The sequence below is a fragment of the Propithecus coquereli genome, unplaced genomic scaffold (assembly GCF_000956105.1).
Source record: "Propithecus coquereli isolate 6110/MARCELLA unplaced genomic scaffold, Pcoq_1.0 Scaffold239, whole genome shotgun sequence".
In the NCBI taxonomy this organism is placed as follows: domain Eukaryota; kingdom Metazoa; phylum Chordata; class Mammalia; order Primates; family Indriidae; genus Propithecus; species Propithecus coquereli.
The window spans coordinates 1,942,537-1,960,384 of NW_012147941.1; the positions used below are offsets into that span (position 1 = coordinate 1,942,537).

Sequence of the window (17,848 nt, forward strand, 5' to 3'; positions counted from 1 at the left end):
CGGCCGCGGGAGAAGCGGCGTGAGTCACCCCGCCCCGCCCCCGGCCGCCGGTTCGGTGACGTCAGCGGCCCGGTCGGCCAATGGGCGCGGCACGCTGGGGCGCAACGCGCGCAGCGCGGCATAGTAATAAGGCCTCGCACCGCCCGCTCCCCCATTCATAAAAAGCGACCGTGGCCGCGGCCCCGCCCCCTCCCTAGTCGGGCGCGCTGTCCTTGACGCGGCGCCCTCCGCGGGCCGGGGGTTTCAGGGGCGCTGGTGGGAGAGCCTTGGAGAAGTCTCAGGGAGGCTGCAGGGGATGGGGTGGGAGGAGCGGAAAGGGGACCCGAGTAGGCGGTGGGGTGATGGGACCCTCGGGTGGCAGAGAGAGGCTAACGAAATTCAGGTGACGAAGACCTTGTGATGGGGCTGAATGGGCGTCCCTGTGAGCATGACGAGGTTGCCGAGATGATGGGGCTCAGAGGTGACAGTGACAGGAGCAGGAGGAAGCAGGGAGGTGGGTGGCAGTGACTGTATGAGCATGGTGACAGGATCTTGGGCGGTGATGGCCTTGAAACGGTAGAGGGGGAAGCCCCCAGGGCAGTCATAGCAGTTTCAGGGTGACTCTGCAGCATGATGGAGTTCAGGGATCCCAGGGTGGCAGAGGGGTGGCCAGGGAAGATGGAGTGTCCAGGTGATAGAACTTCGGGTCACCATAACCCTGTCAGAAGTGCCAAGGTACTGAGGTGAGAAAGCTAAATGATGAGGGTTGTAGGGTCGTGGAATGAAGATCGCAGGCGACAGTGGTGAGTGGCCCCCAGGGTGCGGGCGACAGGGTAGAGGGTCTGGACTGACAGTGACCAGGCAGGTAAGTTGCTGCCGGGGCAGGTCCCGTGATTTTGGGGCTGGGATAATGAGCTGGGCGACGTCACTCACGTCGGCCCAATAGCGCCCTCACAGCTCAGGAGGGGTGGGCCTGGCAAGATCTCAAAACCTGAATTATTTATTCAAGGATCTGGAAAGCCAGCAAGGGGGGGCATTTCCCCGAAGCAGCAGGAGATGGGGAGCCAGGAAGAACTTGGATGCAGAAAACCTGGCAGCTCGGCCCTCAGGCCAGGCCCCTCTCAGCCTCTCATCTTAGGCATCCTGGTGGGGTGTGGCAGGGAGAAAGCTCCTTCTTCCCCATCCCTGCCTACCCTAAATCCCAGGGAACCACCCCAGCAGAGTTCTCCAGGTGCAAATGATGTGGTCAGTCCTGGGGCAGGGGGCTAGCTGCTCCTTCTCCCCATCTCTAGCTTTGATCCAGGGGTCACCCAGGCCTGTGGGAGGGGGTAGGGAAGGGTTCAGGTTGAGACTTGAGGAGACCAGTGGGGCCCAGACCCCACTGACTTGTCCCCCATCACACCCCACTGCAGCTCCCGCAGTCAAGGTCCACCAGGCAGGTTCTGGGCTTGGGTGCAGGGCAGGGGGAAGGCCCAAGTGGCAAGGAATATGGGGAGAGGAAAGGGTGCGGCTGGGGAAGGTGATGACTTCAGGCTGGGGGTGGTGAGGTTAGGGTGCTTAGCAGGTGGAGGTGGTCAGGAGTGTAGATTGGATTCAAATCCCAATTCCTCCATTCCCTAGCTGTGTGACTCTAGGGAGTTTCTTCAGCTCTCTGTGCCTATTTCCTCATCTGTAAAAAAGGGACAATATTAGCACCCACCTCCTAGGACTGTTGGGAAGGGCCACATGTCATCAGCACTAGCTGTGCTGGCTGTGGATGGCACAGTGGGCCAATGAAGGACCCCTGGGAGGCTCAGACGTGCAGCTGGTGCCTGGATGACATCACCCGGGGGGAGCAGAGAGTGTGGAGGGGCCTCAGGGAACCTCCCATCGAAGGCACACACTGGGAACAAGGGTGCTTCTGCCCCTGGGCCTTTGCACTGGTCGTTCCTTCTGCCTTGGACTCCTCCCCTTCATCCAGGTCTCTGCTCCCAAGTCCCTTCTGACACAGGCTTCCCTGACCTCCACCCCAGATCACCACTTCCCTCCCCTCACTCTCCCTCCCTTCTTTTGGGTTATTAGTTTTCAGAGCATGAAACTCTCCTGAAATCATGTTTACACACTTTTGTTTTTGCTCTGTGTCAGCCCCACCAGAACATAAGCTCCATTAGGGCAGTGACTATGTCCTGTTTTCTGCTGGGAAACAGTGCCTGACGTGTGATCAGTGCTCAACAATTATTTGGTGACTGGATGATTAAAAGGAGCGGTCAGAGAGAGAGAAGTTCACAGAGAGCGGTAGGATGTCTGGTGTCAAGGAAGTGGGGGTATCAGGAAGGATGCAAGGGCATCAGCACCCTGAGCTCCCCCATCAAAGGTGGGTCCCCACAGAGCCCTGCGGGGGTCTCAGAGGAGGGTGAAGTTTGGCACAGAGGGGTGTTTCAGAGACAATCTTCTGCTATTCTGAGTGGCAGTGATTTATTTTATTTTTATTATTTTTTAAAAAATTTTTAATATTTTTAAACTCTAATCCCGTGACAAATTAGCAGTGATTTTTTTTTTTTAAGTTTTCATAGTTCATTGATCCTCTGGTGAAAAATCTGTACCATTGCTGTCCTCACTCCGCTCTTGTGTTGTTTAGCTGTTTCTTCCCGCACAGGCCATGTTTTGCAAGTCTGTGTCTGGATTAATTTTTCTTTGCATAATCCGAGAAATTGTAAATCATGCCCAAGCCAGTTGTCTTGCGGCCACCACAAAATGGGTTCTGAATCAAGCTTCTGTCTTAGGTGTGACTGCCTTCCCAGGGTGAAGGACATCAATGACCGTGACCATTTGTTTCTGCTGAAGTAGTCAGTTGGTCATGAACTTCCTGATCCCAATAGTTACCCTGTCGTTCACAATGGAGGTTGATCCTCAGGAAGCCAGGGAGGAAAAGAGTGCAGTGATATTTCTAACCCTGAGAAACTCCGGAAATCCAAGAAACTAAAGCGGGGCTATGGATTTTCACGTGCGTGCTCTCTCTCATGCACCAGACTGCTCATGCCAGCAGGACAATTGAGGCCATCACCACCAATCAGGTCTCTCCTCCCTGAACACCTGCTCTCTAGAGGAAGGGGCAGCCCCTCCTCTCCTGTTCTTCCCATGCCCTCTGCCCCTACCTCCTTGCTTCCTTCCCACCTACCAGGGGCCAGGCCAGAGCCCAGTGCTTACAACAACCCTGCGAAGTTAAGGGACAATGTCCCCATTTCATAGGTGAGGCCCAGATAAGCCAAGGGACTTGCCTCAAATCACATGGCAGAGCTGGGAGCTAAAGCCAGGTCCATGTGTAGCCAAGTCCAGTGTGCCTTCCATTCTAGCCTAGATGTCACACTCTCCCCAGAAGGGGGCCTCGGGCGCGGGTAAAGTTTGACTAGAGCTGACAATACCTGCAGTTTCCCAGGTGACCACCAGATGGCTGTGAACACTCACTTCCAGGTGAGCCATCTTGCCTTACCTCCTCTCTTCCTGGGTCTGGGAATCTCTTGGGCCTAAATTCTTAGAGGAGGAGTGTGTGTGTGAGAGAGACACAGATATCGCCACACATGAGCCCCTTGTCCAAGAGTAAGGGGTCAGGCATTGCGTTCTTAGCATAGACCCATTCATCTAGCCAACATTCACTGAGGGTTCCTCTGGGCTTGGGTTTCTGTGGGCGCTAGGGTCACAGAGATGATCTGGCCACATTCCTGCATTTTCAACATTCAGTAAATATTTACTGAGCATCTACTATTTTCCAGGCACGGAGGATATGGAAATGAACAAAAATCCCTGCCTTCTTTAGGGAGCTTCCATTTTAATAGGGAGAGATATGCAATCTACAAATAGATACTTACTGTGGTATCAAGTAGGGAGCACTTGAGCATCTCACAGACAAACATGTACACAAATAGTTGCAACATAGTGCAATCTGGTTCCTGCCTGCATGGAACTTACAGCCTAGGAAACGAATGAGTAATCAATTATACATTCGATACAGGCGCTGAAGGAAAGAGCAGGTGCAGCTGTTGTGATGTAGAATAACCAGGAGGCCTCTTTTAGGTAGGGAGGCCATGGAGCAGGTTACTTGAAGAGAGAATGAAAGAGTGTCAAGGGGAGGGAAGGTGTTGATGTGCTCGAGGACTAGAGAGGAGGCTAGTGTGTCTGGTGCCACATCAGCAAAGGGGAAAGAGAGGGGTTGAGCTCAGCGAGGTGGGCAGGGGCAAGAGCAAGTGGTCGCAGAAAGCAGTGAGGCAGAAGCTACTGGTGGGTTTAAGGAGGGGAGTGATACGGTCTGACATGTTTTCGAAGGATTGCTCTGCTGAGTGGAGAACAGACTGGAGCAGGAGGCCACTGCAGGCATTCAGGCAGGAGAAGGTGAGGGCTCCGGTTTGGAAAAGCGGATGGATCAGATCTACCAGCTGGGACAAGTGCTATAGCAGCTCAGCCTGGTTCTGAGACAGTCACAGAGAGCTTCCTGCAGGAGGTGGCCTTTTAGTGGTGTCTTGAAGGGTTAGTTAGTTGGAGTCAGGGTGGACGAGGACCCTCTAGGAGACAGAGCAGCTAGGATAAAGGCAAGGAGGCATGAAGGGGGAGGGGGAGGTGCTGTTCTGTCTTCTTGGAGTGTGGGGAGGTGTTGGGGAGAGCCCAAGACAGGCTGGAGAGACTTCTAGAGCCAGGAATCAAAGGGCTGTGGAGGCCACGGCATTGTTGAAAAGTGAACTGGAAGAGACATGGTCAAATCCACGGTTTCAGGCGAGCCCTGCACTGTGAGTGCCAGTGTGGGGAGACGTCGGAAGGCTGAGAGGCCCCAGAAGGAGGGCGAGAGGGCAGAGAGGAGTGAAGATGAGACTTGGTTCCCAACCAAGCAGATGGGGGAAGGAAGACGGAGAAGAGGGGGAGGAGGTGCTCCCTAAGGAGCCTGAGAAGTGGCTGTGGAGAGAGGGGACAACCGAAAGAAGCTGCTGCCAGAGCAAGAGAGGTGGCCGTGGGGGAGGCTGCAGAAAGGCCCAGCTGACCTAGGAATGGCGTGACCCATGAGTGGGCCAGAGGGTGTGGCGGGTTGAGGCAGACACAGGGGGGCTGAAGGGCACAGGGAGGAGGGTGCAAGGGCTGAAGCGAGGTGGAGAGGGGACACCAAAGCTGGGCCTGGGCAGCCAGAGGCGACGGGTCAACTGAAGCCCGTCCGGCGGACATGGGGCCTGGTTGGAGGGTGCACCCGGCAAGGCCTGGCCTGTGCTGAGCCCTGAAGGAAGGAAAGTGACCTCACTTCAAATCCAGATTTTGCCACTAACTCTGTGAACTCGGACTAGTCACTCACCTTTTCTGAGCCTCAGTTTTCTCACTTGTGAAGCAGGGGAAAAAACAGTCGCTTCTTAACAAAGTTTACACGAAGCGGCCCTTGGGGGTACCCAGTAACCACGTTTGCAGCTAGTCATGGACCCCGCCCCCTTTGTCCAAGCCCCGCCCAGACTGTTGGACCCAGCCCACCTAACCGCGCCCACCAGCCACGCCCCTATCTGGCCCCGCCTTTCCCTGGCTCAGTCCCGGACCAGCGAGCCCAGTCCCACCGGGCCGCTCCCCCACTGGCCACGCCCCCACCTGGCCACGCCCCGGTCGTCCAGGTCTCGTTCCCCACAAGCTCAGCAGAGCCCCATCCAGAAGAGACACGCCACGCCAGCTGTCCGCCGACCCCCAGCCCCCGCCCCCGCGACCATGGCCGCGCCGGGACCCCGCGCCTTGTGGGCTGCGCTCTGTGGCGGCTGCTGCTGCCTCCTCCTGTGTGCCCAGTTTGCTGTGGCTGGTAACGCGTGCAGAGTCTGGTCAGGGGCCCAGACAGGGGCAGGTGGAGCATGGCCCTCACCCAGCGGCCATCCCAGGAGCAGTCTGGACTGGGGAGTGGGGAACTTTCCAGACGTGTGCAGAGCTCCGGGGGTGGGAGAACGGGGCTCTAGCTGTGTGTGGGGCCCTGTGTGATATACAGGCTCCAGATGTGGGGGATTAGGGACCTTTCAGGTGTGTCTGGGGGTGGTGGCTGCAAATATATCTGGGAAGCTAAGGTGTGTGCAAAGGGAGGGCCTCTGGGTGAATGAATGTGGGGGAGGTTCTAGGTGAGGGTAACCATGCTCTTGTGGAAGCTCCAGGTGTGTGCAGGGAGTGTGAGCCCCAGTCGCCGCAGGGTGGAGGTGGGCGGGCGATGCTGCTTGGCTTTGAGGAGCTGCTCCCTTCCCACCCCCATTGCACTCCCAGGTAAAGGAGCTCGAGGCTTTGGGCGGGGAGCCCTGATCCGCCTGAACATCTGGCCAGCTGTTCAAGGAGGCTGCAAACAACTGGAGTTCTGTGAGCGTTGTGTGGAGGGAGACAGAGCACACAACCTCTCAGGCTGCGTGTGGGAGCAGTGTCAGCCAGAGGAGCCAGGTAGGCAGTTGGGACCGTCCCAAATTGAGTGCCTCCAGCTCTGAACCCCAGGGCCTTGGCCCCTCTCCCCAAAACCTCTCCCCTGCACCTTCTCCCACCAGGACACTGTGTGGCTCCAGCTGAGGTGGCCAAGGAAGGTTGCTCTGTCTACAACCGTTCAGAGTCGTGTCCAGGTAAGGCAGCTCCCACTGGCCAAAGCCAAGTGGGAGGGAGGGGGCTGAAGTCTCCCCAGCCATGGCCTGCCCACCAGGAGGAACCAGCCTCTCTCGGGGAGGGGACTACACCCACCAATACTTGGGTCCAGTTTCAATTGTCTTTAGCGCACTAAGCCCCTTTCCCCCTCTGGCCTGTTTCCTCATCTGAAAATTGGTGCAGGTGTATAGAAGGGACGGGGCATTAGCTCTTCTAATTTAAGGCCTGGTAAGGGCTTGGGACATTCAGAAGGCTATGGAGGGGGCTTCCTGGAGGAAGTGACATCAGTGATGAGCCCTGAAGGTAGAGCTGGAGAGAGGGCACATCTGTCAGAGGGAGGGAACTGTGTGACTAAAGCTTGCACGTACGTATGTCAGGTGTCTGGAGCAGGGACAGGGGCTTGATCTGAATCGGAAGTCCAGCTGTGGGTGGGACTGGGGTTTGCGGGAGTGGGGGTGGGCAGGCTGTTTGGTCATGCATTCCCCTTCTCCCCAGCTGCCCACCACCACCCCACCGATGAACCGAAGACGATCACAACAGGTAGGCACTACCAGGGGGTGGGGCAGCGGGAGGATCACAGGTTCAGGGAAAGATCTGGGCTCAGGCACTGACTTGCCCTGTGACCTCAGCCTGTGACTTCTCCCTCTGAACCGGTTTCCACATCTGTGAAATGGGCTGGATTATACCTACCTCGTGTCATTGCTGTGTGGATTTTATGAGAGGTGGCATAGTGCCACCTGGGTATCTGACTCACTGAAAGCGAAGAGATGACAGCACCCATCCCTCCCCCTGTCACCAGTTCTGGGAACTCAGGGTGACCCCTGAAGACTTGTCCTTGGAGCTGAGGGTGTGTGGCTCAGCTTGCTGATAAGATGTCCTCTGTGACTACTGCAACCTCCAGGCCCAGAGAGGGTCACAAAGCAGGTTCCTGGCAGAACAGAGGCAAGAACCCTGCCCCACTAGGTTCCCACCGCCCCTCGGAGCCTGGAGGTCACCAGACTTGGCAGGCATGGCTGGAGAGGCTCTTGGTTAATTAAAGCCGGAAACCGATCTCAGCAGCTGCATTATTGATGGCTCGGCTCCCTCAGTGCGAGCCCCAGATCGGCCTCGTGCGGCTCATTTCTCCCCTCTCTGCTCCTCTTCCTCCCCGCTGTTGCCTCTGGGGCTTCCTGAGCGGCAGCTGGGACAAGCCTTTGCCCTTCTTATTCTCAGACCCCCTTACACCACCTACAGCCTCCGGGAGGTGGACCCAGCTCATGGCTAGGCCCCTGCCTGCTGTCCCAGAACAATCTTCCACCCACCAGCCTGCCCTGTCCTGGGCACCTGGCCCAGGACCTGAAATCGAATCTCTGGTAGAAGTTGATGGGTAACATGGCACAGTCAGGAGCCACCCAGGCATAGCCTGGCAACCATGGCCCTAAGGCTCTGGCCTCTAAGGGGCAGAGGAAAGGGTCAGGGGACCCTGTGAGTATGGCTCTAAGTGTGAGGTGACTGGCCAAGCCTGGCCCTCAGCTGGGCCCCTCCCTCTGACATGCACTCAGCAGGGTGCCGGCTCTGGGCCTCCACTTCCTCCTCTGCCCCTTTCCTCTCTAAGTAAGGGCTCTGACATTGGGTGACGCTGGGGTCCCACGCTTAGGAGTCCTGAGAAAGGACCACATCATATGTACGTGGGCTCTGAACCCTGAAACCCAAGGTTGAAAGGGACTCTGGGATGGGGGGTCTGGATGCCCAAGTTCTGGATCTATCCTCACCCTGACGGGCTAGCGAGGGACAGGGAGGCTGGAGGGGAGCTCAGCCACCATCTGGTCCATGTGAATAGGAGACCCAGAGAGGGTGTGCGTGGGGTAAAGCCACAGAGCAAAGCCACAGAGCAACTTGGGCAGGGCCAGGGCTGAAAAAGCCCCCACCTGCCCCCCGCTCCGCCCCAGCCTCTGTCCCTCCTACCAGGCAGTTCCCAACTGTCTGCAGGATCTGGGGGGAACTTCGGAGCCCAGTGTTCAAGGACCACGTAGTGGCGACTGGGGCCTCAAGGTGCACGAGTTATGGGGATCGAGCTATGACTTCTACCCTGCCTCACCCCTGCAGGGAGCCCCTCAGTCCCTGAGGCCCACAGCCCTGGCTTTGATGGGGCCAGCTTTATCGGGGGCGTTGTGCTAGTGCTGAGCCTGCAGGCAGTGGCCTTCTTCGTGCTGCGCTTCCTCAAAGCCAAGGACAGCACCTACCAGACACTGTGAGTACCTGGCCAGCGCAGAGTCCCAGCTTACTTCCCCCTCCTGCCCTGCAGTTCCCCTTCAGTGTCTTCATGGGGCAGCCCTAAGGACAATGACTCCCTCCCAACGTCCCCCATGTGAGCCTCACCCCTTTCCTCTCCTTCATTTGGGGGGCTTTCTCTGCCAGATGTTGGCTGGGACCAGGACTCAGCCTGGGCCAGGTGTCTGGGAGCCCAGCTGAGACCAGCTGTGTCTTTGTCCCCTCATGCTGCCAGCAGGGAGGAGAACCAGTAGGTGACAGCCCAGGCGAGTCCGTGGCCTGCAGTTCTGTGGCCGTGGGCAGGAGCTGGGGCCGTGTGTCTAGTTCGGTTTTCCTCTGAGAAGGGGAGCTGTGCCTGGGCCCCCGTGTGCCGTGTGTGCAGTGGGACAGGTCGCTGCAGCCTGCATTGAAGTGTTTGCTCTTCCAGCCGCTGCTTGCTCTCTGGGGGTGGGGTCCTCAGCCAGCTGAGTCAGGGTCACCTCCCTGAGTGTCCTCTCTAGCCTCTGCAGAATCTGACCCCCTTGTGCCTGGACTCCACACTGAGAGGAAGAGGGACGCACAGGCTGCCCTCTTGATCCCTGTGGCACTGTGGGTGGGAAAAATTTTAGCCACCAATTTTTGGCCCCTGTGGGCACGGAACAGGCCCAGAACCCGATGCCTCATGTGCCTTCCTGTTTCGGGCCTGGTACCTGCAGCTGAGAGTCTCCTTCAACCACCTCGTGTCTCGTCCATCGCCCCTGCTGGGCCCTCCAGCCTGTCACCTGAGTTTTGTGCCTGCCTCTTCCCACCAACCTGGCCTAGGCGCTGTCCCCAAATAAAGGAACTCCTTCCAGTACTGTGCTTCATGTCCTGTGTCTTGGGCTCTGTGTGGGTTGGATGGGGTGAGGGAATGGCCACTGTTCTCTTGTTTTTTTTTTTTTTTTAAATGGAATCTTGCCCTGTCACCTGGGCTAGAGTGCCATGGCATCAGCCTAGCTCACATCAGCCTCAAACTCCTGGGCTCAAGTGATCCTCCTGCCTCAGCCTCCTGAATAGCTGGGACTATAGGCACGAGCCACAATGACTGGCTAATTTTTCTATTTTTAGTAGAGATGGGGCAGGGGGGAGGGGGTCTCACTCTTGCTCAGGCTGGTCTCGAACCCCTGAGCTCAAGTGATCCTCTCACCTCAGCCCACTGTTCTCTGCTTAATGGGCATTCTGCCTAGGATTGTTGCTATCACCTTTTAAAATATTTTCACCTTTGACACCTGCCTAACCCTCTCTGCCTGCTCTTGTAGTACAGGTGAGGGTTCAAAGACTCAGAAAGGTAAATGCACCTGCCTGGGATCACATGACTGGATGGGGCAGGGCTGGGCTCTCAGTCCAGGCTTTTCTGACCCCAGAGTGAGCAGAACTTCATCCCCGAGGCACCTCCAGGGTCTCTCAGCCCCCTAAAGGTAGGTCTTTGCCCCAGTGCCAAGGTGAAGCACCCCAGGGCTCCTAGGCAGCTGTGTCTGGCGTTCCTCACTCAGGCTCTCCTGGAAAGCGCTGGCCCCCGTGCCCCATCCCTGGGCACAGAAGTGCCCCAACTAATACCATCTCCCACTGATCGCGCACTTTCTGGGACCAGGCTAGCTACGAGTTTGGCATCCTCATCTCATTTAACCCCACAACTGCGCTGGGAAGTTGAGAGGAACAGGGTGAGGGTTGAGAGCTCAGCCCATGGAACCCGATTGCTCTGTGTGAACCCAAGCAAGTTGTGTAACAGCTCTGGGCCTCAGTTTCCCCATCTGTAAAGTGGGGGTAGCACATTCCAGTGGGATGTGGAGAAGGTTCAGAGCAAGCGTGTGTGCTGTTTGCTTCATTCCGGGGCTCCCTGTTGGCCCTTCCAGCTGTACAGCCCGTGGTTGGGCCCTCTCACCTCTTCCTCCTGCAGGGCAGCCACCCTCTGGGGGCTTCGGCTGCAGAAGGAGTGGCTCTGCAGGTACTTCCGCCTCCTCGGCTCACAGAGGGCTCACCTGCCCACACGCCGCACCACCCACAATGCCAACCACGGTCCGCCCTTGCTCACTTGTGCTGAATCTCCAGCCTCTCGGGCATCAGCCCCGCTTTGAGCTCCCCTCCAGCCTCTTGGTCCCCATCCTGTTCCCAGCCCGCCTTGCCTCCTCTACCCTCCCAGCCTTTGCACGTGCCTGTTTCTCCTGCCCGGATCACTCTTCCCTGGCTTCTCCCTCAGCACAATTTCTCTTTGTCACCTTGTTTTATTTATTTATTTATTTTTAGAGACAAGGTCTCACTCTGTTGCCTAGGCTGGAGCACCGTGGTGCAGTCAGAGCTCACTGCAGCCTCGAACTCCTGGGCTCAAGAGATCCTGCAGCCTCTCGAGTAGCTGGCACTGCAGGCGTGTGCCACCACACCTGGTTAATTTGGGTTTTTTTTTCTTTTTTTTTTTTTTAGAGATGGGGTCTCTCTATGTTGCCCAGTCTGGTCCAAAACTCCTGGGCTGAAGCAATCCTCCTGCCTCAGGCTCCTGAGTGTGTTTCAGACCTTTTTCTGGGAATTTACAACATATATACACCCATGTAATGTTTTTAAAATACAAAGCAGGCTCATGCCGTACATATCGTTCTGTGCTTTAGCCCCTCTCGGCACAGATCAGATTCACCCTGATTTGTCCAGATGGTCACAGTTTATTTGCCTGAGTCCTATCAATGGCTGGCTGGGTCATTTCCACGTTGACTCTTGCAAGCAACACTGTGATGAACAGGCGTGTTCGGAGATCTTGGCACACCCATGGGAGAGTTTGGGGAGGACAGATTCCTAGAACTGAAATTGCAGTTTCAGGGCATCCCTCTCACGGACGCATCCTGCCAGGCAAAGTCAGCCTGCACTTCCCCGATACTACCCGTGCCTCAGCCCGCTGGCACTGGGCCCAGCACAGAGGAGGCCCTCAGGGAGGGCTGATGAATGAGTGAATGAATGAGGCCTCCCTCTCCTCCCCTACCACCTGAGGTCCCTCTCTGACTCAGGCCTCATCCTTCACATCTGGACCACGGCTGCTGGGTCCTCACTGGCCTCAGTCCCCAGGTACCCCCTGCACAGTCTGCCCTTTCAATTGGCCTCTATTAGCAGCTGTCTCCCAGGCCTCAAGGGACTCGAGGTTGGGCATGAAGTCATTTCCCTTAGGGGGCTTCTGCCTGGTGGGGGCATGGGACTTTGGCAAAAGCTCTGTAGCTCTGGGCAGATAAGTGCCAGAAAGAGCAGAACCGCGTCCCATCTCTGGGCCTCAGTTTCTCCCTCTTTCTTCATTCAACAAGCGTTTATTGAGCACCTGCCTCGTAGCAGGCCTGTAACCCAGGGCCGATGATAAGGGCTGAGAACGAGGCTGGGAGGGTGGGAGGTGATGTGCAAACCGCACTTAGCGTGACACTGGAGTGTAGAAGGTGCCTAGTAAATAGTAGCAGTGGTCACTGTTAATAGTGGGGACGAGGATCAGGAGAGGATTCCTAGTGGAGATGGCCTTCGAGCTGGGCCTTCCTGGACAGGTGGAGCTTCACAGGTAGAGATGAACGTGAGTGTAGAGGGCTGGAGAGGAGGCTGAGGGGCCTCGGCAGCCAGGGTCAGAAGTTGGACTCCATCCTGGTTGGACAGGGCAGAGGGAGGAAACGCCGCCACCCCCTGCTGGCTCCAGCCTAGGCGGGGTGTCCCTGGGGGACAATGAGAGGAAGTCTTCTTCCTTCACATCCTTCCACCAGCCTGGCCTCTTATAAGCTGGCATCCTCCCTCTGGCAACCCCAGAAAGATGAGCCTCCTGTGGACCCCTCTGTCCCTGCTGCTGCTCCTAACTGGGGGGCCTGCGTGCCTGAGGGCCAAGGACCACCCCAGCTGCCCAGGTAGGGGCCTAGGGTGCCCTCCCCACCAACCCACCTCTCATTCCCTCCCTGGGTATCCCCCTACTCAGGCTCACCAGTCCCAAGGAGCAGGGTGGGAGCTAGATCATCTGGGCTCTACATGTAAATACATGCAAATAGGATGCAAATCACACAAACCCTTGCCAGCTCAGGAGACGAGAATCCTGACAGCTAGAATCTGGGAGAGGGAAAGAGAACTGCAGAGGGGTCTGGGAGAGACAGGCCCACCCTGTGCCCATCCGCCTGTGTCTCGCTGCAGGACCCACAGAACTGGAAGCCAGCAAAGTTGTCCTCCTGCCCAGTTGTCCTGGAGCCCCAGGAAGTCCTGGGGAGAAGGGGGCTCCAGGTCCTCAAGGTGAGAGAGGTGGCAGATGCTGGGGAGCCGGCAGAGCCCTTGGGGGAAACCAGGGCGCTGGGGAGGCAGCAGTCACTCTATGCCTAGGGGCCGCGGCAAAGGGCGAGGAGCCTGCTCTGTGCCAGGCTCCAGGCTGGGTGCCCAGCATCCAACAATCCACTGTGCCAGGTGGGCAGTATCAGCTCCGCCTCCCGAGGAGGAAAGTGAGGCCAGGAGGGGGTGAGTTTTTGCCCACAGTCACAGAGCTAACGAAGGATGAAACTGGGATTTGAACCTTCTTGCTCCAAATCCCTTGGGGTTTTTTGTTTGCTTGTTTGTTTTGTCATGGGTATGGGGCAGGACTCAGGGCATCTCTGCCTCTGGGATTTCAGGGCCACCTGGACCACCAGGCAAGATGGGCCCCAAGGGCGAGCCAGGTGAGTGTGTGGGCTGGTGGCCTCCCCTCCTTTCTCTGCTTGTGTCCCTGAAATGGGTGGGGGGAGGGCGCTGCTCAGCGATGGGCTAGACTGCCCCCCACAGGGGGGACGGGAGGCTGGGAGGAGTTGGGGGGATTAGAAGGGCCTGAGCACCTGCTCCACGTTGGTTCATGGGCCTTCCCCTGGGGGTGCCCAGACCTCAAGCCAACACTCAGTCTTCTCCGGGCAGGAGATCCAGCCAACCCGCTCCGGTGCCGGGAGGGTGAGCAGCCTTCGCAGGTGCCAGGCGCCAGGCGCCAGGAACTCGGAATCAGGCGATACCGGGGTGTTGGGGGACCTCCAGGCGCGGCCAAGCCCCTCCCCTCAGCCCTCCTTAGGACTCTTCCTCAGGGGCCTAAATGAGCCAAGAGGGCTCCTGGGCTCCCACACTTGATCCAGTGCCCGGGTGTGGGGTTGGGGAGTAACTTGGGGCCCCCTCTCAGTTTCTCTCCCCTTTCCAGGCCCCAGGAGCTGCCGGGAACTGCTAAGCCAGGGCGCCACCTTGAGCGGCTGGTACCATCTGTGCCTACCTGAGGGCAGGGCCCTCCCGGTCTTTTGTGACATGGACGCCGCAGGGGGTGGCTGGCTGGTGCGTGTCTGAGAAACCGACTGGTAGGCCAGGCCCAGTGGTCACTTCTGCCCCTGGCCCCTAGGGGGAGCCAGAGCCCACCGGAGCAAGGCATTCCTTAGCGATTCACTATCGTGTCTACTGAGCTCCCAACCCGGCCTGAAGAACTATGAGAAGGCTTCACAGAGGAGGTGTCATTTGAAAGAAATATGAAGGCTCCGTAGAAGTTCTCTAGACAGATGTGGCGTGGGGGGCGTTCCAGGTAGAGGTAAGACAAACTCAGGGAGGCAGAGAGTCCAAGAGAGTTTTTGGGGACCATGTGGGTAGGCTGAGATCTGCTGAGGTGGGCCAGGCATGGACTCAGGACCTCTGCAGAGGCCAGGTCACGGAGGGCGCCAAATGACCGGCTGAGGAGTGTGCAGGGGACTGGGGAGCCACGGGAGAGTGTTAGCAGGGGAGGGACAAGGTCAGATTCTGTTATAGAAAGATGGCTCAGGCCACACGGTACACGATGCACTGCAGTGGGGGACAAGCAGGGAGACAGGGACACAGCTTAGGACGACTGCAGGGGGCTGGGCAGGAGAAGACAGTGGACAGTGGAGCAATGGAAATCAAGGCGCTTAGGTCGAAAGACATTTAGGAGGGAACTTCACAGGGCCTGGGCGCTGCTTGGCTTGGCTTGGAGGGACATCTGGGTAAGGCCAGGGTCCAGCTTGGGCCTGTGGGGGTAAACTCTCTCCTTTCAATATCCTGGTTAAATTAAAGCAGGTTATTTTGAGTCTGACTCCCAGCAGGACTGACCATCCCCTGAGGGCAGAGACACTGTTTCTGTCATTTCAGTCCTCCCCAGGGCTTGCAAGGCTGAGGTGTGAAGTTGAAGTGTCAGTGTCAGTAAAAGTTAATAAGGGAATGTGGGGTTCATCAATATATCAATATATTCACAGGCAAAGCTCACTTGAAGGAATCACTTTATTTTTTTTTAGAGACAGGGTCTCATTCTATCTCTTGGAGTGCAGTGGTGCAATCATAGCTCACTGCAGCTTTGAACTCCTGGGCTCAAGCGATCCTCCTGCCTCAGCTTCCCAAAGTGCTGGGATGACAGGAGCGAGCCACTGCACCCGGTCAGAAATTGCATTCTATCAACAATCCAAAGAGAGAGGAAGTGTCTACCCACCTCTAAGAGTTCGTGAATGCTCAGATGCCATTTCCCCGTGCTTCCCCGCAGCCTATGCCCAGCCGTGAGTAATAGCTGGTGTGCCACCCTCTCCTCCCTAGGTGTTCCAGAGGCGCCAGGATGGCTCTGTGGACTTCTTTCGCCCTTGGTCCTCCTACAAAGCAGGTTTTGGGAGCCAGGAGTCTGAATTCTGGCTGGGGAATGAGAATTTGCACCAGCTTACTCTCCAGGGTGAGTTCCCTGCAGGGTCCAGGGGCCCTGAGGGGTACTGTCTGCTGTCCTGAATGCCCCCCACCCTGGGATCTGAGGGTTCCTCCGTACCTGCCTCCCCTTCCTTCCAGGTACCTGGGAGCTGCGGGTAGAGCTGGAAGACTTTAAGGGCAACCTTACCTTTGCCCACTATGCGACCTTCCGCCTCCTGGGGGAGGCTGAGCACTACCAGCTGGTGCTGGGCAAGTTCTCAGAGGGCACTGCAGGTGGGTGACCTCAGGTGGGGCCCTGGGGAGGGAGGCTGGATCCTTTCCCAGCACTGGCACTGCCTCTGTGAATGACCAAGGGCAATTCTTTCCCCTGTGGGCCTCGGTTTCCTCATCTGAGAAAGGGCATTTGTGAGACACGATGGTGCAAGAGTGAAGAATTTGGGCTCTGGAGGCAAACAGACCTGAGTCTGAGTCCAGCTCTTCCACTTACTAACTAGGTGACCCTGGGCAAGTCCCTTCCTGGTCAGAGCCTGATTCTGTCTCTATAAACTGGGTGGCAGAGGGAGGGGTTGTGGGTGCCATGTGAGGCTGTGTCGAGTGTTAGCCTTCTCTGCTTCGGAAGGGGAACCAGGGAAGACTTCTTTCAGAGCAGCAGTGACTGTTGGGGAGAGATTTGAAAGACGGAAGTGGTTATGGGGAGGTGCCATGGGGGAAGCCCCTTTCCTGCGCAGGTGTCCCTGGCAGAGTTGCTCAGGCTGCTGCTGGGAGCCCAGAGGGGACAAGAGGAGACAAGGAGCTAGAGGAAGGGTGGAGATGGGGGCGGGGGGATGAGGCAAGGCAAGGAGAAGAGCTGTTGGCTTTGGAGCCAGAGAGTCCTGAGTTCAAGCCCCACTGCTGCTGTGATTAGCTGAGTGACACTGGGCAAACAACCTGGCCCCTTGGTGCTGCTGTTTTCTCACAGAGCCTGATAAAATTCACTGCCATGTTGCTTTGAGGTTCCTATGACATAATATCTCCAAAGGTGCCAGACATGGTGCTGGGAACCAAGGTGCCCCCCATCCCCTCCCTGCCAGGGGACTCTCTGAGCTTCCACAGCAAGAAGCCCTTTACCACCTATGACGCGGACCACGACTCGAGTGGGAGCAACTGCGCGGTGGTTGTCCACGGTGCCTGGTGGTACGGATCCTGCTATCAATCCAATCTCAACGGGCGCTACGCAATGTCCGAGGCCACCGCCCACAAGTACGGCATTGACTGGGCCTCAGGCCGCGGTGTGGGCCACCCCTACCGCAGGGTTCGGATGATGCTTCGCTAGGGCACCCTGGCAGCCAGCACCCTTATCTCTCCCATACAGCTTCCTACCAGGCCAACCGCCTCTGCTTCCCTGTCCGTATTTAAAAATAAAATCATTTTAACCCTTTCTTGGATTTCAGGACTCTTCCAGTCACTGGGAAAAACCCTAGAGGGCAGAGCAGGGACACAAGTTTCAGCTCCACTCAGGGAAGAACTTCCTTCCAGTCAGGAGGATGGAAGGGAAAGCCTCATAAGGTAGTGAGGCTTCTGTCTCTGGAAGCATGCAAGACAAGGCCAGAGGAGCATATAGTGGAAGGATTGGAGGGGATTCAGGCATCCACGGACAATCTCCCTGGGCCCTTCAGGTCCTACAAGTGGTTGGTTTTGTGGTGGGAATTGTGCAGCTTTTCCCAGCATCCTCTGCGTTGCTCAGGCCTGCCCCTTGTAAGTTGTCTGTTTCCCACTGTGGCCTCTGTCGTAGGCCAAGTCCTCACCCTCTACTACGTCTCGCCTTGTTCCATTCGGGGCCGATTTGAATCCAGGGTCAAACTAAGGAGGGTACATTTTTCTTCCATGAGGCAACAGGGCAACGAAACGGCAGCCACTGGACTAGCATTTATTGGGCAGTTTATTTGTCCAATGTCGCATTCTAGTAAGTGACAGAAATAAATTGTTAGGAGTCTGACAGGTAGTCCTGGGGTTGCACTCTGCTCTATCATGTAGTGATCTTGGACAAGTTACTCAGCCTAAGTCCCCAGTTCCTGGTTTCTGGGTCCACTGAGGTTTACACCAGGTTGTTGCTTCAGCCACTAATTCACAAAATGAAGTTAGGGATCCTTGGGGATTTGAAGCTGGGAAGCTGTTGCAGCCCAAAAAGCTAGAGTTTGTAGGGTTCTCCTTCAAAGGGTGGCTAGAGAGATGTTTACAGCAGGAAGGGCTTCGTAGGTCCCGCGGTCATGTTCTGGGTAGAAGGCAGCAGGGCTCCACAGCAGGTTGGGTTCTGGGGAAAGCAGCCCTCCGGCAAGAGGGTAAAGGCTGTGGCTCAGATGCCCAGTCCCACTCTGGGGCTGAAGACTTCTGGGCAGGC

General features: G+C 57.0%; 2 protein-coding genes across 2 annotated transcripts; both read left to right on the forward strand.

The window, feature by feature from the left end:
- Positions 1 to 5,682: 5,682 nt before the first annotated feature.
- CD164L2 (CD164 sialomucin-like 2) lies at positions 5,683 to 8,810 on the forward strand. Its single transcript, XM_012645945.1, has 5 exons — positions 5,683 to 5,770; positions 6,217 to 6,384; positions 6,486 to 6,557; positions 7,072 to 7,116; positions 8,662 to 8,810. The coding sequence occupies exons 1-5, from the start codon at positions 5,683 to 5,685 to the stop codon at positions 8,808 to 8,810; spliced, it is 522 nt and encodes a 173-aa protein (XP_012501399.1).
- Positions 8,811 to 12,579: 3,769 nt separating this feature from the next.
- Positions 12,580 to 16,890, forward strand: FCN3 (ficolin (collagen/fibrinogen domain containing) 3). Its single transcript, XM_012645965.1, has 8 exons — positions 12,580 to 12,698; positions 12,976 to 13,071; positions 13,443 to 13,487; positions 13,717 to 13,749; positions 13,988 to 14,115; positions 15,370 to 15,499; positions 15,610 to 15,744; positions 16,542 to 16,890. The coding sequence occupies exons 1-8, from the start codon at positions 12,608 to 12,610 to the stop codon at positions 16,781 to 16,783; spliced, it is 900 nt and encodes a 299-aa protein (XP_012501419.1). The 5' UTR covers positions 12,580 to 12,607; the 3' UTR covers positions 16,784 to 16,890.
- Positions 16,891 to 17,848: the final 958 nt, after the last annotated feature.

What these genes read in the sequence shown, in the direction of transcription:
- CD164L2 (XM_012645945.1), top strand. Translation starts at nt 5,683, where the DNA reads ATGGCCGCGCCGGGACCCCGCGCCTTGTGGGCTGCGCTCTGTGGCGGC. An exon ending in GTGTCAGCCAGAGGAGCCAG is followed by an intron (nt 6,385 to 6,485) that starts GTAGGCAGTTGG and finishes TTCTCCCACCAG; the next exon opens with GACACTGTGTGGCTCCAGCT. An exon ending in ACCGAAGACGATCACAACAG is followed by an intron (nt 7,117 to 8,661) that starts GTAGGCACTACC and finishes TCACCCCTGCAG; the next exon opens with GGAGCCCCTCAGTCCCTGAG.
- FCN3 (XM_012645965.1), top strand. Translation starts at nt 12,608, where the DNA reads ATGAGCCTCCTGTGGACCCCTCTGTCCCTGCTGCTGCTCCTAACTGGG. An exon ending in GGGCCCCAAGGGCGAGCCAG is followed by an intron (nt 13,488 to 13,716) that starts GTGAGTGTGTGG and finishes TTCTCCGGGCAG; the next exon opens with GAGATCCAGCCAACCCGCTC. An exon ending in CCGCAGGGGGTGGCTGGCTG is followed by an intron (nt 14,116 to 15,369) that starts GTGCGTGTCTGA and finishes TCTCCTCCCTAG; the next exon opens with GTGTTCCAGAGGCGCCAGGA.